This window comes from Triticum urartu, chromosome 7A (genome assembly GCF_056163025.1).
Source record: "Triticum urartu cultivar PI428250 chromosome 7A, HENAU_Tu73, whole genome shotgun sequence".
Taxonomy (NCBI): Eukaryota; Viridiplantae; Streptophyta; class Magnoliopsida; order Poales; family Poaceae; genus Triticum; species Triticum urartu.
The window spans coordinates 14,873,962-14,899,570 of NC_141879.1; the positions used below are offsets into that span (position 1 = coordinate 14,873,962).

At 46.9% G+C, this 25,609-nt stretch overlaps 1 protein-coding gene across 1 annotated transcript in view; it reads right to left on the minus strand.

Moving 5' to 3' along the window:
- Positions 1-24,956, minus strand: part of LOC147956954 (uncharacterized) — a 35,450-nt gene extending 10,494 nt beyond the window's left edge. Inside the window, exon 1 of the mRNA XM_087531520.1 lies at positions 24,894-24,956. Coding sequence (XP_087387646.1) covers positions 24,894-24,956 — 63 coding nt within the window. The remainder of the gene's footprint in view (positions 1-24,893) is intronic.
- Positions 24,957-25,609: the final 653 nt, after the last annotated feature.

The window sequence follows — 25,609 nt, forward strand, 5'->3', positions numbered from 1 at the left end:
GTAAAGCTGACTTGTCTGACTCTGGACAAGATTTTCTCTCAAAGTCTTCGCTCGAAGACATAGGATTTGAATTAGGCATCACTTCAGTCATTCTGACTGGTTCTCTTCGACCCCACTTAACAGTACGGTGGTTCCTATGACACAACATGAATGAAATAAAACTACGAAGGATCTAGGTCTTCGAGTTCCAAAAGCTTCATAGGGAGTCTTCTCCTGTCATTGTCTTCAATATGAATATCTTCATAAACCACCATTGTCTTCAATGTCTTCGTACATTTTTAGGGGTCATCTCTGGTAGTAAAACCGAATCAATGAGGGACTTCTACCTGTGTTTTCCTGCAATTCTCACAAACACATTAGTCCCTCAACTAGGTTTGTCGTCAATACTCCAAAACCAACTAGGGGTGGCACTAGATGCACTTACAATCTCCCCCTTTTTGGTGATTGATGACAAACTAGTTGAAGTTTTCAACGGGAAACATAATTTGTGAAATTGTAAAAGAATTTTCTTCATAAGTTGCAAGGGCTCCCCCTGAAGATGTGCATATAAGTAATTTGCTTCTTGAATGCAAATGCACATGGCAGGTTGTACTTGTGGAGATCCACTTCAACTTATGACAATCCACTATGCATGTGAAAGTATATGAAGATAATGACATGCATAATGGAAAATGGACGTATGTAGAATGAGATGAGTGCGGAATTTATCGTCGCACATGCGGAATTTATCTTCGCAAAACGGAGTGACAAACAGGTAGCAGACGACCATCAAGGCTAAGTGTTACAACTAAATGAAGCAAATGTAGCAAAAGAACGGGAGTTGTAAGCACGAAGCAAAATATAGCAAAATATGAAGGCACCCGCCCATAGTGACCCGCTTGAAGACTATAACCATCATATGCTTCTCCCCCTTTTGTCAGTGATGACCAAAAAGGTTTGAAGACATAGAGGTTTCTACGCGTTCCCAGGCGCAGCAGGGTCGGTGGAGTTGTTTGGCGGCGGTGCAGACGAGCTTGGTGCAGATGCGACGCGCGTTGAAGCAGGTGGAGATGATGTCACGTCGTCTTCTTCTTCAATGATCCGGGCAGACACGGTGGCAGCAGAAGAAGAGAACTCTGACTCTTCAAGTGATGGTGTGCTGCGCATCACCGCTCTTCGTGGAGGCATGGAGTCAAATTTGAAGTGCTCTGTGAAGCCATCCTCATGCAGTTCAGCTTCAGGGCACATCATAGTGAGGCCCTTCCAAGTGCGGCGACAGGTCTCGTGTGTGACAAATGCATTCTTGGTTGCCATATTTCTAATGCGATTGACTTCTTGCATGATGCTTCTCATCTGCCTCTTGAGCTAGTCGTGATGCCTATCTTGCTTTTGGTGAAGAGCCACAAGAAGCTCTCTGTCATTGAGTGTACGAGCGCGCTTCTTGGGTCTCTTTGCAGCTGTGCTGTTGGTGGCTTCAGTTGATGCAGGGGCACGTGTGGTGCCAGCCATTGGATACACTCGGGAGAGAGCTTCAATACCTTCAATATTTTTAGTGAAGCTCTGGTGTTCTGCATTCTGAAGACTTAGTGGTTGCTTGGCCGGCTCTGGATATATTGCTTCAGCAGATGTGTCCATATCTGGCAAAAATATCCTATGATTGCGGGCTGAGGGTTGATAGGAGATTGCAGAGTGAAGCTTGATCAGCCTCATAACCCAAGGAGCATAAAACTTTAATCCAAACAGTTCTGAAGCAGACGCTGCAAATTGACGGATGAAGAGATCCTGTGTATTGAAGCATTTGCCGTGAAGAATGCAGAAGATGAGAGTCTTCATTGCACCATCAATCGTTGCATATCGAGAGTGTCCCTTGACTGGCCAGAGAGTCCGCCTTATGATGTGATATATTGTTCTGGGCAGGTACTCTAAGTCTTCAACGAAGAACTTAGTTGGATAGGGTGCATTTGGAGGAAATGGCTTCATCATTGAGAGCATTTGACTCATATCTGGCTCAGGACGCTGAAATATGCTCTCAATTGCTTCAGCATGGAGTTTGCACCCTTCTTCAAAGAATTCGCCAGGAGTGGGAAGGCCGGTAAGCTCAATTAGATCGAAAGCATTGGCTTCATGATGGATATTTCCTGTCATCCACTCCAGGATCCATGTCTTCGGATCTCTGTTATAGCCTTTGATATGCAAGGTGGCATAGAACTGGAGCAGAACCTCTTCATTCCAGTGCTCTTCGTCAGTGATAAATGGCAGCAAACCCACTTTCTTGAAGCAATCCAGTGCTTCTTCCAGACCAGGCAGACCTGCAACAGCTTCAACCTCAAGGCGCTTGTGAGGAAAGATGCGGCTTTGGTTGTAGAGGATGCATGAATAATAGCTGCGCTGTTGATGGCTCCAGAACCTATCTGATACAATCCGTTCCCTTGAATAAGGGTTCTTGGAGCGGTCGAAAAACGTGTTATCTGCCCTGAAGCAGTTGATGTTGAAGGAACCAGGAGCTGATGCAGGACCTGGGAACCTTGGTAGTCGTGGGATTGGCTTCTGGACCTGGGGCCTGTGCGCAATATGATAGTTGAATTGTGGTCCGGCAGCAGACTCAGGCACAGAATGTTCAGGAGCAGTAGCTTCGGTGTCTTCTGAAGCTGTTGTTGGGGAGGGCTCCACATTTGCTTCGGCGTTGTTTGTGGCAGCCTCAACATTTTCAGCTTCAGGCACGTTCTCCTTGAGAACTGCTTCTTGTTGGTGCGGGGGAGTTGGAGCTTGTGGTATTTCTGCTTGCTCTTCGGCTGATGCAGCCGGAATGTCTTCAGCAGCCTGAGCCCTTGGCCCTTTGCGAAGCCTATGGAATGTAGGCGCTGGTGGAGTTGCAGTGGGTTGGGGCTCATCTTCCTCCTGTGGGCGATCTGCCCATGATGCATTTTGTGTGATTGGCGTCAATGGACGACCAATACTTATCTGTCCGCTTGTCTCAAGCTGAGGAAGGGCTGCATCACCTTGCACATTGTCTTGGAGACCAATGTCTTCAGCAGCATTGGGGTTGGCTGCTGGAATGTCTTCAGCGTGCGGAGCCTCTATGTAAGCAGGCTCATGCACTGTCAACTGACGGTCTGCGTCAGAATAGCGGACGCAGAGTGGTTCAACTATCAGGGGCTCTGTGGGAGCAGCCCGAGATTTCTTGGTCTTGCGCTTCTTGATGATGGGTTCAGAAGGAGAGGCTTCAGAATGTTTTCTCTTCTTAGCTTTAGCCTCTGCAGTCCGTGTCTTCTTGTGCTGTGAGGCGGTTGATCGACTCTTTGGCTTCGAGCCAGTCGTTGCAGCTGGGAAGACAATCGGAGCATCAGGTTCTGACCTTGGCGCTTCAGGTTCGGGCACAGCCGCCTTCTTTTTCTTCTTCGCGGCCATCATGGGGTCAATGCCGGGACGCCCAAGTGCCTTGCGCTTTTCTGCCTCATTGTAGGCTTGCACGCAGCGTTCAGCCAAAGTCTTCATGCGTTCTCGCGAGCCTTGAGCTTTGGCACGCGTTTTCAGGAAGTTCTCTTTCAGCTCGTGCAACATGATCTTGAAGTTTTTTACTTCTTGCACACTGAGCTTGGCCACGTGCTTCTTGAACTGAGCCTTTTCATGATCAATTTTCTGCTTCAGTTCTACAATTCGCTGGGCTATTGCAAGTTCTGAAGCAATTGCACCTTGAAAGGCAACGCTGAGGCCTATGGGTAGCTGCAGATCATTGAAGCTTATGTCTAGTGTGTCAAACCATTCATCGATGAAGTTGTGAATGATGGCGACATCAAACAGAGGCAGATTGTTGAAGATTTCGGCTTCCTCCTTGCTCTTGATGAGCTGCTCAAGAGCATCATCTCCAAGATCTTCATCGCTTGAGAGATCAATGGCTTCGCAGCGCAGAATGTCAGCAGCTGTGAGCTCTTTGCCTGTGTGTGGCTGAGGCTTCTTGGCTTCTTGGGGCTTGGACACTCGTGATAAGCCCTCTGACTGCACACTGGCTTCAGGAGGTGCAATTGCTAAAGGCTTCACTCTTGCGATCTTGGGAGAAGCGGCTGGCTTTGAAGCTTTTGGTGCTTTTGGCTTCTTCTGCTTTGGCTTCGGAGCAGCAGGGGCGTCATCTGACTCAGTATCTGCTGGAGGGTCATTCACAGCAGTCCCTTGGACTAGGATGCGAATGATGAGGCCTTCAAGATTGGCATACGGCCCGATGATATTGGGATCGGCGTTGCGTGTGCCATCTGCCCTTGGTGAGGAGGGACCAGGGTTGAAGTCAAGCCCAAATTTCTTCTTGTTTATCTTTGCTGACTGTTGTGCAAACTGAAAGTTGCGCTTGAAGAGATTATCATCGCGACACCAGAGAAGTGATGACGGATGTGCCTCAGCTGGTTGTGGTCCTCTCACCATGCATGGATAGAATCCTTGAGCAATGGCTTCGTCTCTGGACTTGGGTACGAGATTTTTGTATAATACATCTCCCCACGGTCTCTTGATGGCGCACTTCTCCGCATATTCCTGAGTGACGAAGCGGTAGTGGAACCATTGCTCTGCCCAATATCTTCGAATCCATTGGATTCGTGTCTTGCGCTAACCATAGCTTTCTTCAGGATCAGTTTTGTACATCTCTGCCAATTCATCAGGCAGATCTTTGGACGTTTCACCACGTCGCTGTCTGCCTCCCTTCCTTGCTGCTGTTTCTGAAGCCATGAATAACTTGGAAGGCTTCAAGATGTTCAAAGGTTTCAAAGGCTTCCTTTTGCAAGAACTGGCTTCAGGCGAGTTGATGTGATGCTGCAAGTACTTTGCAAATGAATGCAGACTATGAGAACCAAAGGATTCTCCCACGGACATGTACCTATGACAGCATTGAGGTGCGAGGGAAGGGGAAGAGGTCATATGCATTCTCAGAAGATTTTGAAGATAAATCGGTTTAGAAGACATTGACCTCATTATGCGAAGACATTCACTTATAGATAAGAAGTTGGTTCCAGATTTGTACGAACCCATAGATCTGTACAAGTGAGGAATCTAACTACTTTATGAAGCACAAGTGAATATACTAGGCATGTTATGAGATGCAGCGAGAGATTTAACTGGTGTGAAGAGAAACTTCTTATGGCAGAAGGTGACTGAACTGTAGGATCAAAAGAAGCTGTAAAAAGAGGTTTTATTTACCACACTTGGAACTGCTAGACGAAGTGAGAGTTGAGACGAGCAGTTCGATCCTCCGTGCCCTAACTTGGCGACGGAAGACACCTACGGCGACGGCGGAGAGAGCGATGTCCGCGGTCGGCGTGAAAACGGCGTCGGAGAGGTTGCGGCAGTGAAGCGCGTCGTCGCCGGCGTCGTCGAGTGCTAGCGGTGGCGCTAGGGTTCGTGCGAGGGTGGAAGAAGGAGATAATGACCGCAGTGAATCATGTATTTATAGGGATAGAGGCGGCACAGCGCTATTACGCAGGTGCCCCTGGCGGTTCGCATTTGAGGCACGCGTGGCCAGTTAGAGGAAGATTGGGATTTGTTCCATGTCCCACGCACGCCTAAATTGTCGGACGGTCGTTCCTGCGCCTAAATTGTCGGACGGTCGTTCCTGCTTCTCCGGATCTTATGTGGAGGAATGAGCATTAAAAACGGACTTTTATGGTTGTCTTAATGTCTTCGGCTGACAAGGACACAGTGAAGACATTCGACAGTTTCAACAGAATGCATATGACTTGGAGAGATAGAGTTTGAGATAGAAAGCATAGAGAGGTTAGGGTCCGATCACATTCACTTAGTTCAAAAGATTCAACCAAGAAGACATAGCTATAAGTGAATGCTGTAGAGGACAGAACATCAGTACATATATATCCATATAATCAACGCAGTGAAGATAATCATGAAGACATATTGAGAATTAAACCAAACCAATTGTGAAGACATTGAGAGGTAACGCCATGAGAGAAACGCTTCAAAATGGAACGTTTGGTGGTGGCGTTACCCACCGTATAGGAAGTATTAGACCCAGACACGGCGCACAATTATCGTGGCGCTCCGAAGTCAAATTCCACATTAATGTATTCACACTTAGAATGTATGTCTTCATTGTTTGAAGATATACGCTACTTCGTGTGTTGCACATCTAAGTCATCAATATGCTTAAGTGTTAGGATGTGTGCCTGATCACAGGACATTTGAGGATTCCAAGATATTTAGCTCACACCGTAACTTGCAAAATCTCTTCTCATCCAAGGGCTTTGTGAAGATATCTGCCAATTGCTCTTCAGTGTTGACGTGTATGATATCAATGTCTTCCTTCACAACATGATCTCTGAGAAAGTGATGACGAATTTCAATGTGCTTTGTCTTCGAGTGCTGAACTGGGTTGTTGGCAATCTTGATGGCGCTTTCGTTGTCGCAGTAAAGTGGCACTTGCTTCAGATGAATGCCATAATCCTTGAGTGTTTGCTTCATCCACAGAAGCTGAGCGCAGCAAGATCCAGCAGCAATGTATTCAGATTCAACAGTGGAGAGTGATACACAGTTCTGCTTCTTTGAAGACCAACATACAAGTGATCGTCCCAGAAAGTGACATGTGCCTGATGTAGACTTGCGATCAACTTTGTCACCAGCATAATCAGCATCCGAAAATCCAACTAAATCAAACTCTGAGCCCTTTGGATACCATAATCCTAGAGTTGGGGTGTGAGCCAAATATCGAAGAATTCGCTTCACAGCTAAGTGATGCGACTCCTTTGGTGTCGCATGAAATCGAGCACACATGCAAACACTAAGCATGATATCTGGCCTAGATGCACATAAATAAAGCAAAGACCCAATCATGGAGCAGTATACCTTTTGATCGAACTCTTTACCATTGTCGTCGGGACCCAGATGATGCTTGGCTGGCATTGGTGTTGTGAAGCCTTTGCAGTCTTGCATACCGAACTTCTTCAGGCACTCTTTAAGATATTTCTCTTGAGATATGAAGATGCCGTTGCGTTGTTGCCGTATTTGAAGACCGAGAAAGAACTTCAGTTCCCCCATCATGGACATCTGATATTGCTCTTGCATCATGTATCCAAACTCTTCACTATACTTCTGATTGGTGCAGCCGAAGATAATGTCATCCACATATATTTGGCACACAAATAGTTCACCATCATATGTCTTCGTGAAAAGAGTGGGATCCAGGGAACCAGGTATGAAGCCTTTGCTTTTCAGAAAGTACTTGAGTGTATCATACCAGGCCCTAGGGGCTTGTTTGAGGCCATACAGTGCCTTGTTGAGCTTGTATACCATATCAGGATGTTTTGGATTTTCAAAGCCAGGTGGTTGTGCAACATACACTTCTTCTTCAATCTTGCCATTGAGAAAGGCACTCTTCACATCCATCTGATAGAGAAGTATGTTATGATGATTTGCATAGGCCAGCAGTATGCGTATGGCTTCAAGCCTAGCCACAGGAGCAAATGTTTCATCGAAGTCAATGCCCTCCACTTGAGTATATCCTTGAGCAACTAGACGAGCTTTGTTTCTGACAACTTGACCATGCTCATCTTGCTTGTTGCGGTATATCCATTTGGTGCCTATTATGTTGTGCTTCCGTGGATCAGGACGCTTAACCAGTTCCCATACATTATTCAGCTCAAACTGTTGAAGCTCTTCTTGCATAGCTTGAATCCATTCAGGTTCCATGAAGGCTTCTTCAACTTTCTTGGGTTCTGATATTGAGACGAATGCGAAATGCCCACAGAAGTTTGTTAGCTGAGTTGCCCTTGAACGAGTGAGTGGACCAGGTGCATTTATGCTGTCCAGTATTTTGTCAATTTGTACTTCATTTGCAACACGAGGGTGTGTGGGGCGAAGACTTTGCTCTTGCTGATCTATGTGGTCATTTGAAGGTATATCTTCAGGCTGAGCATTGTCTTCATGTGGATCAGGTGCTAAGATGATAAGTTCTTCTTCAGGTTGAGCTTCAGAAGGTACAATTTCTCCAGTTCCCATAAGCTTGATTGATTCATTTGCTGGAACTTCATCTAGCACATTTGGCAATTGCTCTCTTTGTGATCCATTGGTTTCATCAAACCGCACATCCACTGTTTCAACCACTTTGTAGTGGTAGAGGTTGAAGACTCTGTAGGAGTGCGAATCCTTTCCATATCCAAGCATGAAGCCCTCATGTGCTTTTGGTGCAAACTTTGAGTTGTGGTGTGGGTCCTTGATCCAGCATTTTGCGCCAAATACTCTGAAATAACTGACATTTGGCTTCTTGCCAGTTAGGAGTTCATAGGATGTCTTGTTTAGAAGCTTGTGAAGATAAACACGATTGATTGTATGGCATGCAGTATCAATGGCTTCAGTCCAGAATTTTCTTGGAGTCTTGTATTCATCTAGCATTGTTCTGGCCATCTCAATGAGTGTTCTGTTCTTGCGTTCGACGACGCCATTCTGCTGTGGTGTGTATGGAGCTGAGAATTCATGTGTGATGCCCAAGGTATCCAGATATGTATCAAGGCCAGTGTTCTTGAATTCAGTGCCATTGTCACTTCTGATGTGCTTTATCTTGGCGCCAAAATTGTTCATAGCTCGATTTGTGAAGCGTCTGAAGACATCCTGCACTTCAGTCTTGTAAAGGATTATGTGCACCCAAGTATATCTAGAATAATCATCAACAATTACGAAGCCATAGAGGCATGCAGAAGTAGTAAAAGTTGAGTAGTGAGTGGGACCGAAAAGATCCATGTGAAGCAGTTCGAAGGGTTGAGTAGTGGTCATGATTGTCTTCGAAGGATGTTTTGCCCTTGTCATCTTCCCTGCTTCACAGGCACCGCATAAGTGATCTTTCTTGAACTTCACGCCTTCGATGCCTATGACGTGCTTTTTCTTCGCAAGGGTGTGGAGGTTCCTCATGCCAGCATGCCCAAGCCTTCGATGCCAAAGCCAGCATTCTGAAGCTTTTGCAAAAAGACATACTGCAAGTTGTGGTCCTGCTGAGAAATCTACCACATACAAATCACCTTTCCTATACCCTTCAAACACTAGAGATTTGTCAGATTCCATTAGCACCAGGCAGCGATATTTGCCAAACATTACAATCATATTCAAATCGCAAAGCATTGCGACAGACATTAAGTTGAAGCCAAGGGATTCAACAAGCATGACTTTATCCATGTGTTGATCCTTTGAGATTGCAACTCTACCTAGACCCAATACCTTACTTTTACCAGTGTCAGCGAATGTAATGTGGCTCTTGTCGGATGGACGTAAAGTTGAGTCCATAAGAAGGCTTCTTCTGCCAGTCATGTGATTTGTACACCCACTGTCAATAATCCACTCTGAAGACTTTGAAGTCGCTGGTATCGTACCCTACAGTGCAGTTAGGGGGATAGGCTTCACGAAGAGTGTTGTGAAGCATAAACATTTGGCGAACCAGTGGGTTATGAAAACTTAGATCCAGATTAGGACTAATGGGGAGAGTAGCATGCGATTCAGGAACGAAGTACATAATGATGCCATTTGGGCAGTTTATCTTGCGCCCCACAAGATTTTTATGGTCCCCAGCAATAGCATCAGAAGATTTTGTTTTTGTGCTGGAGACCTTTCCCTGCAAAAAAAAAAGGTTAAGCTTTCTTAACCACCCACATCTTCAAGGGTGGCTTAGAAGCTATGAGTCTAAGAGCAGCATCTGAGAATTTTGGCTTTGAAGCCTTAGCAAACAGTCTAGCAGGGGGACAATAATACTCATAGGAATAAGCAGAATAATTTTTGGTCATATGAACATGACGGTTCGATGAACCACTCTCATATTCATATGCCTGAGTATGGTTCCCCTGCAAAACATTTGCGTTAGTGCGACTCAGGTGAGTTCCCTGTTTGTATGAAGCATTTGGACCATATGAAACCTTTGGTCTGAGGTTTGTCTTCTTCAAGTGAGGTGTCATGAAGACATTCACAGGAAGATTTTCCAGACATGTTTTCGGAACCCAGATCTTCTTCATAGGCGGTCCATTCCTGCAGTTAGTACCAATGTACCTGGCAAACACTTCACCATTCTGATTCTTAAACAGCTTATAGTTTGCATCAAAGGATTCATCAATGATAATTGGGTTAGCACAAGTGAAGCCAGATAAATTGGATGGATCTGCTGAAAGTTCCTTTGCAGCAACCCACGTAGTTTTGGGGTACTGCTCAGGTTTCCAGTAAGACCCATCTGCATTAATTTTCCTCACGAACCCAACACCCTCTTTCCTAGGGTTTCGGTTCAGAATCTGCTTCTTAAGGACATCACATAATGTCTAATGCCCTTTCAGACTTTTGTACATCCCTGTTTCAAGCAATGTCTTCAACCTAGCATTCTCATCAGCAATAGCAGTGGTATCCTCAGCAGAGGGGTTAGTTACCACATCAACAGTTGAAGATATTGAAACAGTAGTAGCAGTGGAACATTCAGCAACAGAAGCAGCATTATCACGCTCAATGCATTTAAGACATGGTGGTTCAAATCCTTCCTGAGCGGGATTGATCTGTTCAGCGCGAAGTGACTCGTTTTCCTTTTGAAGATCTTCATGAGCCACCCTCAATTTCTCAAGTTCTTGCTTCCTTTGAAGATAATCATAGGAAAGCTTTTCATGAGTTGTCGAGAGAGTATCATGACGATCTTCAAGTTCCTGATACTTAACGTGAAGGTTTTTTATGTCTTCAATTAAGGATTCAGATCGAGTCATTTCAGCACCCAACAGATCATCGCTTCTGTCTAACAATTTTTGAATATGTTCCATAGCTTTCTGTTGTTCAGTTGCAATTTTAGCAAGTGTTTTGTAGCTAGGTTTTGAATCACATTCAGAGTCATCGTCACTAGATGTTTCATAGCGAGTTGTGCGTGTGATTACCTTGGCACCGCGTGCCATGAAGCAGTAGGTAGGAGTGGAGTCGTTCTTGTCATTTGCGTCTGTGTCGGTGATGCAGTCATTGTCTTCAGTATTCAAGATGGACTTGGCGACGTATGTTGTAGCCAGACTCGCAATGCCAGAATCAGACTCCTCCTCAGACTCCACCTCTGCCTCCTCAGAGGCGGACTCCTCCTCTGAATCCATCTCCTTTCCAACAAACGCACGTGCCTTGCCAGATGAGCTCTTCTTGTGTGATGAAGACCTTGATGAAGTTTTGGAAGACGACTTTGAGTATTTCTTCATCTTCTTGTCGTCAGAATCATATTCCTTGCTCTTCTTCTTCCTTCTGTTCTCATTGTCCCACTGTGGACACTCAGAGATGAAGTGTCCAGTTTTCTTGCACTTGTGACATGTTTTCTTCTTGTAGTCATGAGCAGAAGCTTCATCATTCCTTGAGCTTGATCGTGAAGATTTCCTGAAGCCTTTCTTCTTAGTGAATTTTTGGAACTTCTTCACTAGCATTGCAAGTTCTCTTCCAATGTCTTCAGGATCATCAGAACTGCAGTCAGATTCTTCTTCAGATGAGGAGACAGCTTTTGCCTTCAAGGCACGAGTTCGCCCATAGTTTGGACCGTAGATATCTCTTTTTTCAGAAAGCTGAAACTCATGTGTGTTGAGCCTCTCAAGTATGTCAGACGGATCGAGTGTCTTGAAATCAGGACGTTCTTGAATCATCAGGGCCAGAATGTCAAACGAACTATCAAGTGATCTCAGCAGCGTCTTGACGATTTCATGTTTGGTGATCTCAGTAGCGCCGAGGGCTTGAAGTTCATTTGTGATGTCAGTGAGCCGATCAAAGGTGTGCTGGACATTCTCATTGTCATTTCGTTTGAAGCGGTTGAAGAGATTGCGAAGGACACTGATTCTTTGATCTCTCTGGGTTGATATGCCTTCATTAACTTTGGAGAGCCAATCCCAGACCAGTTTGGATGTCTTCAAGGCACTCACACGGCCATACTATCCTTTGGTCAGATGACCACAAATGATATTCTTGGCAGTAGAGTCCAGTTGAACGAACTTCTTGACATCAGCAGCAGTGACACCTTCTCCAGCCTTGGGAACGCCGTTTTCGACGACATACCATAGGTCGACGTCAATGGCTTCAAGATGCATGCGCATCTTATTCTTCCAGTAGGGATATTCAGTTCCATCGAAGACGGGACAAGCAGCGGACTTTGATTATCCCTGCAGTCGACATAGCTAAAACTCCAGGTGGTTAAACCGAATCACACAGAACAAGGGAGCACCTTGCTCTGATACCAATTGAAAGTGCGTTATATCGACTAGAGGGGGGGTGAATAGGCGATTTTTATGAAAGTCTTCAAAACGTGAGAGTTGTGAAGACAAACAGTGAAGATCATGCCTATTACTATGCAGCGGAAGTTAGATTACACTAGGCCAGCCATGGTCATGTATTCAATAGAGTGAAAGCGCAATGACAAACAGCCTCAGTGTAATAAGGATCAGGTGGGAAGAAGTTATGAAGCCAAACAGATCATACATTCATGTTGTGAAGACAAAAGATAAAGCAAGCATGCAATGTCTTCACAATGAATAACTGTAAGTGAAAGGAAGTGAAGATGAAACCAGTGATGCGTTGAAGACAATGATTTGTTGGACCAGTTCCAGTTGCTGTGACAACTGTACGTCTGGTTGGAGCGGCTAGGTATTTAAACCAAAGGACACACAGTCCCGAACACCCAGTCAAGGACACTTAGTCCAAGACACCCAGTCCTCACCGTTTTCTCCTTGAGCTAAGGTCACACAGACCTCGCCCAATCACTCAGGTAAGTCTTCAAGGTAGACTCCCAAACCTTCACAGACTTCGTTCCCAAGGTGCAGCAGGGTCGGTGGAGTTGTTTGGCGGCGGTGCAGACGAGCTTGGTGCAGATGCGACGCGCGTTGAAGCAGGTGGAGATGATGTCACGTCGTCTTCTTCTTCAATGATCCGGGCAGACACGGTGGCAGCAGAAGAAGAGAACTCTGACTCTTCAAGTGATGGTGTGCTGCGCATCACCGCTCTTCGTGGAGGCGTGGAGTCAAATTTGAAGTGCTCTGTGAAGCCATCCTCATGCAGTTCAGCTTCAGGGCACATCATAGTGAGGCCCTTCCAAGTGCGGCGACAGGTCTCGTGTGTGACAAATGCATTCTTGGTTGCCATATTTCTAATGCGATTGACTTCTTGCATGATGCTTCTCATCTGCCTCTTGATCCAGTCGTGATGCCTATCTTGCTTTTGGTGAAGAGCCACAAGAAGCTCTCTGTCATTGAGTGTACGAGCGCGCTTCTTGGGTCTCTTTGCAGCTGTGCTGTTGGTGGCTTCAGTTGATGCAGGGGCACGTGTGGTGCCAGCCATTGGATACACTCGGGAGAGAGCTTCAATACCTTCAATATTTTTAGTGAAGCTCTGGTGTTCTGCATTCTGAAGACTTAGTGGTTGCTTGGCCGGCTCTGGATATATTGCTTCAGCAGATGTGTCCATATCTGGCAAAAATATCCTATGATTGCGGGCTGAGGGTTGATAGGAGATTGCAGAGTGAAGCTTGATCAGCCTCATAACCCAAGGAGCATAAAACTTTAATCCAAACAGTTCTGAAGCAGACGCTGCAAATTGACGGATGAAGAGATCCTGTGTATTGAAGCATTTGCCGTGAAGAATGCAGAAGATGAGAGTCTTCATTGCACCATCAATCGTTGCATATCGAGAGTGTCCCTTGACTGGCCAGAGAGTCCGCCTTATGATGTGATATATTGTTCTGGGCAGGTACTCTAAGTCTTCAACGAAGAACTTAGTTGGATAGGGTGCATTTGGAGGAAATGGCTTCATCATTGAGAGCATTTGACTCATATCTGGCTCAGGACGCTGAAATATGCTCTCAATTGCTTCAGCATGGAGTTTGCACCCTTCTTCAAAGAATTCGCCAGGAGTGGGAAGGCCGGTAAGCTCAATTAGATCGAAAGCATTGGCTTCATGATGGATATTTCCTGTCATCCACTCCAGGATCCATGTCTTCGGATCTCTGTTATAGCCTTTGATATGCAAGGTGGCATAGAACTGGAGCAGAAGCTCTTCATTCCAGTGCTCTTCGTCAGTGATAAATGGCAGCAAACCCACTTGCTTGAAGCAATCCAGTGCTTCTTCCAAACCAGGCAGACCTGCAACAGCTTCAACCTCAAGGCGCTTGTGAGGAAAGATGTGGCTTTGGTTGTAGAGGATGCATGAATAATAGCTGCGCTGTTGATGGCTCCAGAACCTATCTGATACAATCCGTTCCCTTGAATAAGGGTTCTTGGAGCGGTCGAAAAACGTGTTATCTGCCCTGAAGCAGTTGATGTTGAAGGAACCAGGAGCTGATGCAGGACCTGGGAACCTTGGTAGTCGTGGGATTGGCTTCTGGACCTGGGGCCTGTGCGCAATATGATAGTTGAATTGTGGTCCGGCAGCAGACTCAGGCACAGAATGTTCAGGAGCAGTAGCTTCGGTGTCTTCTGAAGCTGTTGTTGGGGAGGGCTCCACATTTGCTTCGGCGTTGTTTGTGGCAGCCTCAACATTTTCAGCTTCAGGCACGTTCTCCTTGAGAACTGCTTCTTGTTGGTGCGGGGGAGTTGGAGCTTGTGGTATTTCTTCTTGCTCTTCGGCTGATGCAGCCGGAATGTCTTCAGCAGCCTGAGCCCTTGGCCCTTTGCGAAGCCTATGGAATGTAGGCGCTGGTGGAGTTGCAGTGGGTTGGGGCTCATCTTCCTCCTGTGGGCGATCTGCCCATGATGCATTTTGTGTGATTGGCGTCAATGGACGACCAATACTTATCTGTTCGCTTGTCTCAAGCTGAGGAAGGGCTGCATCACCTTGCACATTGTCTTGGAGACCAATGTCTTCAGCAGCATTGGGGTTGGCTGCTGGAATGTCTTCAGCGTGCGGAGCCTCTATGTAAGCAGGCTCATGCACTGTCAACTGACGGTCTGCGTCAGAATAGCGGACGCAGAGTGGTTCAACTATCAGGGGCTCTGTGGGAGCAGCCCGAGATTTCTTGGTCTTGCGCTTCTTGATGATGGGTTCAGAAGGAGAGGCTTCAGAATGTTTTCTCTTCTTAGCTTTAGCCTCTGCAGTCCGTGTCTTCTTGTGCTGTGAGGCGGTTGATCGACTCTTTGGCTTCGAGCCAGTCGTTGCAGCTGGGAAGACAATCGGAGCATCAGGTTCTGACCTTGGCGCTTCAGGTTCGGGCACAGCCGCCTTCTTTTTCTTCTTCGCGGCCATCCTGGGGTCAATGCCAGGACGCCCAAGTGCCTTGCGCTTTTCTGCCTCATTGTAGGCTTGCACGCAGCGTTCAGCCAAAGTCTTCATGCGTTCTCGCGAGCCTTGAGCTTTGGCACGCGTTTTCAGGAAGTTCTCTTTCAGCTCGTGCAACATGATCTTGAAGTTTTTTACTTCTTGCACACTGAGCTTGGCCACGTGCTTCTTGAACTGAGCCTTTTCATGATCAATTTTCTGCTTCAGTTCTACAATTCGCTGGGCTATTGCAAGTTCTGAAGCAATTGCACCTTGAAAGGCAACGCTGAGGCCTATGGGTAGCTGCAGATCATTGAAGCTTATGTCTGGTGTGTCAAACCATTCATCGATGAAGTTGTGAATGATGGCGACATCAAACAGAGGAAGATTGTTGAAGATTTCGGCTTCCTCCTTGCTCTTGATGAGCTGCTCAAGAGCATCATCTCCAAGATCTTCATCGCTTGAGAGATCAATGGCTTCGCAGCGCAGAATGTCAGCAGCTGTGAGCTCTTTCCCTGTGTGTGGCTGAGGCTTCTTGGCTTCTTGGGGCTTGGACACTCGTGATAAGCCCTCTGACTGCACACTGGCTTCAGGAGGTGCAGTTGCTAAAGGCTTCACTCTTGCGATCTTGGGAGAAGCGGCTGGCTTTGAAGCTTTTGGTGCTTTTGGCTTCTTCTGCTTTGGCTTCGGAGCAGCAGGGGCGTCATCTGACTCAGTATCTGCTGGAGGGTCATTCACAGCAGTCCCTTGGACTAGGATGCAAGTGATGAGGCCTTCAAGATTGGCATACGGCCCGATGATATTGGGATCGGCGTTGCGTGTGCCATCTGCCCTTGGTGAGGAGGGACCAGGGTTGAAGTCAAGCCCAAATTTCTTCTTGTTTATCTTTGCTGACTGTTGTGCAAACTGAAAGTTGCGCTTGAAGAGATTATCATCGCGACACCAGAGAAGTGATGACGGATGTGCCTCAGCTGGTTGTGGTCCTCTCACCATGCATGGATAGAAGCCTTGAGCAATGGCTTCGTCTCTGGACTTGGGTACGTGATTTTTGTATAATACATCTCCCCACGGTCTCTTGATGGCGCACTTCTCCGCATATTCCTGAGTGACGAAGCGGTAGTGGAACCATTGCTCTGCCCAATATCTTCGAATCCATTGGATTCGTGTCTTGCGCTGACCATAGCTTTCTTCAGGATCAGTTTTGTACATCTCTGCCAATTCATCAGGCAGATCTTTGGACGTTTCACCACGTCGCTGTCTGCCTCCCTTCCTTGCTGCTGTTTCTGAAGCCATGAATAACTTGGAAGGCTTCAAGATGTTCAAAGGTTTCAAAGGCTTCCTTTTGCAAGAACTGGCTTCAGGCGAGTAAAGTGACTTGACGGTAACGGGATTGAACGAGGTATTGGGATACCGACGATCGAATCTCAGGCAAGTAACGTACCGATTGACAAAGGGAATTGTATACGGGGTTACTTGAATCCTCGACATCGTGGTTCATCCGATGAGATCATCGAGGAGCATGTGGGAGCCAACATGGGTATCCAGATCCCGCTGTTGGTTATTGACCGAAGAGTCGTCTCGGTCATGTCTGCGTGTCTCCCGAACCCGTAGGGTCTACACACTTAAGGTTCGGTGACGCTAGGGTTGTAGAGATATTAGTATGCAGCAACCCGAAATTTGTTCGGAGTCCCGGATGAGATCCCGGATGTCACGAGGAGTTCCGGAATGGTCCGGAGGTGAAGAATTATATATAGGAAGTGCAGTTTCGGCCATCGGGAAGGATTCGGAGTCACCGGTATTGTACCGGGACCACCGGATGGGTCCCGGGGGTCCACCGGGTGTGGCCACCCATCCCGGAGGGCCCCGTGGGCTAAAGTGGTGAGGAGAACCAGGCCCTAGTGGGCTGGTGCGCCCCCCCCTTGGGCCACCCCTGCGCCTAGGGTTGGGAACCCTAGGGTGGGGGGGGGGGCTCCACTTGCCTTGGGGGGAAAGCCTCCCCCTGCCCCCCCCAAGGAGATCCCATCTCCTAGGGCCGGCGCCCCCCAGGGGGCCTATATAAAGGGGGGGAGGGAGGGCAGTCGCACCCCAAGTTTTGGCGCCTCCCTCTCCCCTGCTACACCTCTCCCTCTCACAGAAGCTCGGCGAAGCCCTGCTACGATTACTGCTGCATCCACCACCACACTATCGTGCTGCTGGATCTCCATCAACCTCTCCTTCCCTTGCTGGATCAAGAAGGAGGAGACGTCTTCCCCAACCGTACGTGTGTTGAACGCGGAGGTGCCGTCCGTTCGGCACTTGGTCATCGGTGATTTGGATCACGGTGAGTACGACTCCATCATCCCCGTTCTCTTGAACGCTTCCGCTCGCGATCTACAAGGGTATGTAGATGCACTCTCCTCTCGTTGCTAGTTGACTCCATAGATTGATCTTGGTGAAACGTAGGAATTTTTTTTGTTTTCTGCAACGTTCTCCAACAGTGGCATCATGAGCTAGCTCTATGCGTAGTTCTCTTTGCACGAGTAGAACACAAATTTTTTGTGGGCGTAGATGTTGTCAACCTTCTTGCCACTACTAGTCTTATTTTGCTTCAGCGGTATTGTGGGATGAAGCGGCCCGAACCGACCTTACACGTACGCTTACGTGAGACAGGTTCCATCGACTGACATGCACAAGTTGCACAAGGTGGCTAGCGGGTGTCTGTCTCTCCCACTTTAGTTGGAGCGGATTCGACGAAAAGGGTCCTTATGAAGGGTAAATAGAAGTTGGCAAATCACGTTGTGGTTTTCACGTAGGTAAGAAAACGTTCTTGCTAGAACCCTATTGCAGCCACGTAAAACATGCAACAACAATTAGAGGGCGTCTAACTTGTTTTTGCAGCAAGTGCTTTGTGATGTGATATGGCCAAAAGTTGTGATGCATGATATATGTGATGTATGAGATGATCATGTTATTGTAATTGGAATCACGACTTGCATGTCGATGAGTATGACAACCGGCAGGAGCCATAGGAGTTGTCTTAATTTATTTATGACCTGCGTGTCAACATAAACGTCATGTAATTACTTTACTTTATTGCTAAAGCGTTAGCCATAGTAGTAGAAGTAATAGTTGACGTGACAACTTCATGAATACACGATGATGGAGATCATGGTGTCATGCCGGTGACGAAGATGATCATGGCGCCCCAAAGATGGAGATCAAAAGGAGCCATATGATATTGGCCATATCATGTCACTATTTGATTGCATGTGATGTTTATCATGTTTATGCTTCTTATTTACTTAGAAACGACGGTAGTAAATAAGATGATCCCTCACAATAAATTTCAAGAAAGTGTTCCCCCTAACTGTGCACCGTTGCGAAAGTTCGTTGTTCCGAAGCACCACGTGATGATCGGGTGTGATAGGTTCTAACGTTCGCATACAACAGGTGTAAGCCAGATTTACACACGCAATACACTTAGGTTGACTTGACGAGCCTAGCATGTACAGACATGGCCTCGGAACACAAGAGACCGAAAGGTCGAACATGAGTCGTATGGAAGATACGATCAACATGGAGATGTTCACCGATGATGACTAGTCCGTCTCACATGATGATCGGACACAGCCTAGTTGAGTCAGATCATGTAACACTTAGATGACGAGAGGGATGTCTAATCTGAGTGGGAGTTCATTAAATAATTTGATTAGATGAACTTAATTATCATGAACTTAGTCTAAATAAACTTTGCAATATGTCTTGTAGATCAAATGGCCCACGCTAATGTCAACCTCAACTTCAACGCGTTCCTAGAGAAAACCAAGCTGAAAGATGATGGCAGCAACTATACGGACTGGGTCCGGAACCTGAGGATCATCCTCATAGCTGCCAGGAAACAATATGTCCTAGAAGCTCCGCTAGGTGAAGCGCCCATCCCAGAGAACCAAGACGTTATGAATGCTTGGCAGCAGCGTGCTGATGATTACTCCCTCGTTCAGTGCGGCATGCTTTACAGCTTAGAACCAGGGCTCCAAAAGCGTTTTGAGAAGCACGGAGCATATGAGATGTTCGAAGAGCTGAAAATGATTTTCCAAGCTCATGCCCGAGAGATATGAAGTCTCCGGCAAGTTCTACAGTTGTAAGATGGAGGAAAATAGTTCTGTCAGTGAGCACATACTCAAAATGTCTGGGTTACACAACCGCTTGTCCCAGCTGGACATTAACCTCCCGGACGAGGCGGTCATTGACAGAATCCTTCAGTCGCTCCCACCTAGCTACAAGAGCTTTGTGATGAACTACAATATGCAGGGGATGGAAAAGACCATTCCTGAGGTGTATTCAATGCTAAAATCAGCAGAGGTAGAAATCAAAAAGGAACATCAAGTGTTGATGGTGAATAAAACCACTAAGTTCAAGAAAGGCAAGGGGAAGAAGAACTTCAAGAAGGACGGCAAGGAAGTTGCCACGCCCGGTAAGCCAGCTACCGGGAAGAAGTCAAAGAATGGACCTAGGCCTGAGACTGAGTGTTTTTATTACAAGGGAAAGGGACACTGGAAGCGGAACTACCCCAAATACTTAGCAAACAAGAAGGCCGGCAACACTAAAGGTATATGTGATATACATGTAATTGATGTGTACATTACCAGTACGTAGTAGCTCCTAGGTATTTGATACCGGTGCGGTTGCTCATATTTGTAACTCAAAACAGGAGCTGCGGAATAAACGAAGACTAGCGAAGGACGAGGTGACGATGCGCGTCAGGAATGGTTCCAAGGTCGATGTGATCGCCGTCGGCACGCTACCTCTACATTTACCTACGGGATTAGTTTTAAACCTCAATAATTGTTATTTAGTGCCAGCTTTGAGCATGAACATTGTATCTGGATCTCGTTTAATGCGAGATGGCTACTCATTTAAATCCGAGAATAATGGTTGTTCTATTTATATGAGAGATATGTTTTATGGTCATGCCCCGTTGGTGAATGGATTATTCTTAATGAATCTCGAACGTAATGTTACACATATTCATAGTGTGAATATCAAAAGATGTAAGGTTGATAATGATAGTCCCACATACTTGTGGCACTGCCACCTTGGTCACATAGGTGTCAAACGCATGAAGAAGCTCCATACAGATGGACTTTTGGAGTCTCTTGATTTCGAATCATTTGACACATGCGAACCATGCCTCATGGGGAAGATGACCAAGACTCCGTTCTCCGGAACAATGGAGCGAGCAACCAACTTATTGGAAATCGTACATACTGATGTGTGCGGTCCAATGAGTGTTGAGGCTCGCGGTGGCTATCGTTATGTTCTCACTCTCACTGATGACTTGAGTAGATATGGGTATGTCTACTTAATGAAACACAAGTCTGAGACCTTTGAAAAGTTCAAGGAATTTCAGAGTGAGGTTGAGAATCAACGTAACAGAAAAATCAAGTTCTTACGATCAGATCGTGGGGGAGAATATTTAAGTCACGAATTTGATACGCACTTAAGGAAACGTGGAATCGTTTCACAACTCACGCCGCCTGGAACACCTCAGCGTAACGGTGTGTCCGAACGTCGTAATCGCACTCTATTGGATATGGTGCGATCTATGATGTCACTCACTGATTTACCACTATCATTTTGGGGATACGCTCTAGAGACAGCTACATTCACTTTAAATAGGGCACCGTCTAAATCCGTTGAGACGACACCGTATGAATTATGGTTTGGGAAGAAACCTAAGCTGTCGTTTCTAAAAGTTTGGGGATGCGATGCTTATGTCAAGAAACTTCAACCTGAAAAGCTCGAACCCAAGTCGGAAAAATGCGTCTTCATAGGATACCCTAAGGAAACCATTGGGTATACCTTCTACCTCAGATCCGAAGGCAAGATCTTTGTTGCCAAGAACGGGTCCTTTCTAGAGAAAGAGTTTCTCTCGAAAGAAGTAAGTGGGAGGAAAGTGGAACTTGATGAAGTATTACCTCTTGAACCGGAGAGTAGCGCAGATCAAGAAAATGTTTCTGTGGTGCCTCCACCGATTAGAGAGGAGGTGAATGAAGATGATCGTGAAACTTCAGATCGAGTTGCTACTGAACTTCGTAGGTCCACAAGGACACGTTCCACACCAGAGTGGTACGGCAACCCTGTCCTGGAAATCATGTTGTTAGACAACGGTGAACCTTTGAACTATGAAGAAGCAATGGCGGGCCTAGATTCCAACAAATGGCTTGAAGCCATGCAATCCGGGATAGGATCCATGTATGAAAACAAAGTATGGACTTTGACAGACTTGCCCGATGATCGGCGAGCGATAGAGAATAAATGGATCTTTAAGAAGAAGACGGACGCGGATGGTAATGTTACCATCTATAAAGCTCGACTTGTCGCTAAGGGTTATCGACAAGTTCAAGGGGTTGACTACGATGAGACCTTCTCACCCGTAGCGAAGCTGAAGTCCGTCCGAATCTTGTTAGCAATTGCCGCATACTATGATTATGAGATATGGCAAATGGACGTCAAAACGGCATTCCTCAATGGCTTTCTTAAGGAAGAATTGTATGTGATGCAGCCGGAAGGTTTTGTCGATCCTCAAAATGCTAACAAGGTATGCAAGCTCCAATCTTCTATTTATGGGCTGGTGCAACCATCTCGGAGTTGGAACATTCGCTTTGATGAAATGATCAAAGCGTTTGGGTTTATGCAGACTTATGGAGAAGCCTGCGTTTATAAGAAAGTGAGTGGGAGATCTGTAGCATTTATCATATTATATGTGGATGACATACTCTTGATGGGAAATGATATAGAACTTTTGGACAGCATTAAGGCCTATTTGAATAAGTGTTTTTCAATGAAGGACCTTGGAGAAGCTGCTTATATATTAGGCATCAAGATCTATAGAGATAGATCAAGACGCCTCATAGGTCTTTCACAAAGCACATACCTTGATAAGATATTGAAGAAGTTCAATATGGTTCAGTCCAAGAAGGGGTTCTTGCCTGTGTTGCAAGGTGTGAAATTGAGCTCAGCTCAATGTCCGACCATGGCAGAAGATAGAGAAAAGATGAGTGTCATCCCCTATGCCTCAGCCATAGGGTCTATCATGTACGCCATGCTGTGTACCAGACCTGATGTAAACCTTGCCGTAAGTTTGGTAGGAAGGTACCAAAGTAATCCCGGCAGGAACACTGGACAGCGGTCAAGAATATCCTGAAGTACCTGAAAAGGACTAAGGACATGTTTCTCGTATATGGAGGTGACGAAGAGCTCGTCGTAAAGGGTTACGTCGACGCTAGCTTAAACATAGATCTGGATGACTCCAAGTCACAAACCGGATACGTGTTTATTTTGAATGGTGGGGCAGTAAGCTGGTGCAGTTGCAAGCAAAGCGTCGTGGCGGGATCTACATGTGAAGCGGAATACATGGCAGCCTCGGAAGCAGCGCATGAAGCAATCTGGATGAAGGAGTTCATCACCGACCTAGGAGTCATACCCAATGCGTCGGGGCCGATCGCTCTCTTCTGTGACAACACTGGAGCTATTGCCCTTGCCAAGGAGCCCAGATTTCACAAGAAGACCAGGCACATCAAGCGTCGCTTCAACTCCATTCGTGAAAATGTTCAAGATGGAGACATAGATATTTGTAAAGTACATATGGATCTGAATGCCGCAGATCCATTGACTAAACCTCTCCCTAGGGCAAAACATGATCAACACCAGAACTCTATGGGTGTTTGATTCATCACAATGTAACTAGATTATTGACTCTAGTGCAAGTGGGAGACTGTTGGAAATATGCCCTAGAGGCAATAATAAAAGGATTATTATTATATTTCCTTGTTCATGATAATTGTCTACTGTTCATGCTATAATTGTGTTATTCGGAAATCGTAATACATGTGTGAATACATAGACCACAACCTGTCCCTAGTGAGCCTCTAGTTGACTAGCTCGTTGATCAATAGATAGTCATGGTTTCCTGACTATGGGCATTGGATGTCATTGATAATGGGATCACATCATTAGGAGAATGATGTGATGGACAAGACCCAATCCTAAGCCTAGCACAAGATCGTGTAGTTCGTTTGCTAAAGCTTTTCCAATGTTAAGTATCATTTCCTTAGACCATGAGATCGTGTAACTACCGGATGCCGTAGGAGTGCTTTGGGTGTGCCAAACGTCACAACGTAACTGGGTGACTATAAAGGTATACTACAGGCATCCCCGAAAGCATCTGTTGGGTTGACACGGATCGAGACTGGGATTTGTCACTCCGTATGACGGAGAGGTATCTCTGGGCCCACTCAGTAATGCATCATCATAATGAGCTCAATGTGACCAAGAATTTGGTCACGGGATCATGCATTACGGTACGAGTAAATTGACTTGCCGGTAACGGGATTGAACGAGGTATTGGGATACCGACGATCGAATCTCGGGCAAGTAACGTACCGATTGACAAAGGGAATTGTATACGGGATTACTTGAATCATCGACATCATGGTTCATCTGATGAGATCATCGAGGAGCATGTGGGAGCCAACATGGGTATCCAGATCCCGCTGTTGGTTATTGACTGGAGAGTCGTCTCGGTCATGTCTGCGTGTCTCCCGAACCCGCAGGGTCTACACACTTAAGGTTCGGTGACGCTAGGGTTGTAGAGATATTAGTATGCAGCAACCCGAAAGTTGTTCGGATTCCCGGATGAGATCCCGGACGTCATGAGGAGTTCCGGAATGGTCCGGAGGTGAAGAATCATATATAGGAAGTGCATTTTCGACCATCGGGAAGGATTCGGAGTCACCGGTATTGTACCGGGACCACCGGATGGGTCCCGGGGGTCCACCGGGTGGGGCCACCAATCCCGGAGGGCCCCGTGGGCTGAAGTGGGGAGGAGAACCAGCCCCTAGTGGGCTGGTGCGCCCCCCTTGGGCCCCCCTGCGCCTAGGGTTGGGAACCCTAGGGTGGGGGGCGCCTCCACTTGCCTTGGGGGGCAAGCCTCCCCCTTGGCCGCCGCCCCCCCCCCCCCCAAGGAGATCCCATCTCCTAGGGCCGGCGCCCCCCTAGGGGGTCTATATAAAGGGGGGGAGGGAGGGCAGCCGCACCCCAAGTCTTGGCGCTTCCCTCTCCCCTGCTACACCTCTCCCTCTCGCAGAAGCACGGCGAAGCCCTGCTGCGATTACTGCTGCATCCACCACCACGCCGTCGTGCTGCTGGATCTCCATCAACCTCTCCTTCCCTTGCTGGATCAAGAAGGAGGAGACGTCTTCCCCAACCGCACGTGTGTTGAACGCGGAGGTGCCGTCCGTTCGGCACTTGGTCATCAGTGATTTGGATCACGGCGAGTACGACTCCATCATCCCCGTTCTCTTGAACGCTTCCGCTCGCGATCTACAAGGGTATGTAGATGCACTCTCCTCTCGCTGCTAGTTGACTCCATAGATTGCTCTTGGTGAAACGTAGGAAATTTTTTTGTTTTCTGCAACGTACTCCAACAGTCCTGACATCTCCTATCCTGTCCACATCCTGAGTCAGTTTGTTTCAGACCCCACCTCTGTCCACTATAGTCACCTCCTCCGTGTTCTACGATATCTTCGTGGAACGATCTCTCAGGGCCTTTTCTTTCCCTGCTCCAGCTCTCTTGAGCTCCAGGCCTACTCTGATGCTACCTGGGCTAGTGATCCCTCTGATCGACACTCGCTCTCTGCTTACTGTGTCTTTCTTGGTGGCTCTCTTATTGCCTGGAAGACAAAGAAGCAGACTGCAGTTTCTCGCTCGAGTACTGAGGCTGAGTTGCGAGCCATGGCTATGTTGACGGCTGAGGTGCTCTGGTTACGGTGGTTACTTGAGGATTTTGGTGTGTCTGCTACTACCTCAACTCCTCTCCTGTCCGACAGTACTGGTGCTATCAGTATTGCGCGTGACCCGGTGAAGCATGAGCTCACCAAGCACATCGGTGTGGATGCCCACTTTGTGCGTGCTGCTGTGCAGGATCAGACTCTCGCTCTTCACTATGTGCCCTCCGAGTTACAGTTGGCTGACTTCTTCACGAAGGCACAGACTCGAGCGCAGCATGGATTTTCCCTCTCCAAACTCAGTGTTGTTGATCCACCATGAGTTTGAGGGGGGGGGGAGGTGTGTTAGATGTGTATAGTTCATTGTGTACATCCCCATTGTATAAGGGGCTTTTCTGCACTTTGCCACACCTGTATATGTACTGGCCTTTGGCCCTCAGTAAAGGTTCAGTTGCTGATTATCCAACAAGTGCAAGTTTTTTATGTGCCTAGTGTTTAATCAGCACTATCTAGTAACAACTGACAATCTTCAACGCCGTGGTTGGACACCTAATGAAGACACCTTCACCTTGTGTCCCGTCTCATCAGAAAGATGCATCTATCCTTTTGTCCACCACCGATTCACACAGAGTGTATCATGGAATCGTGTGCATGCCTGCACC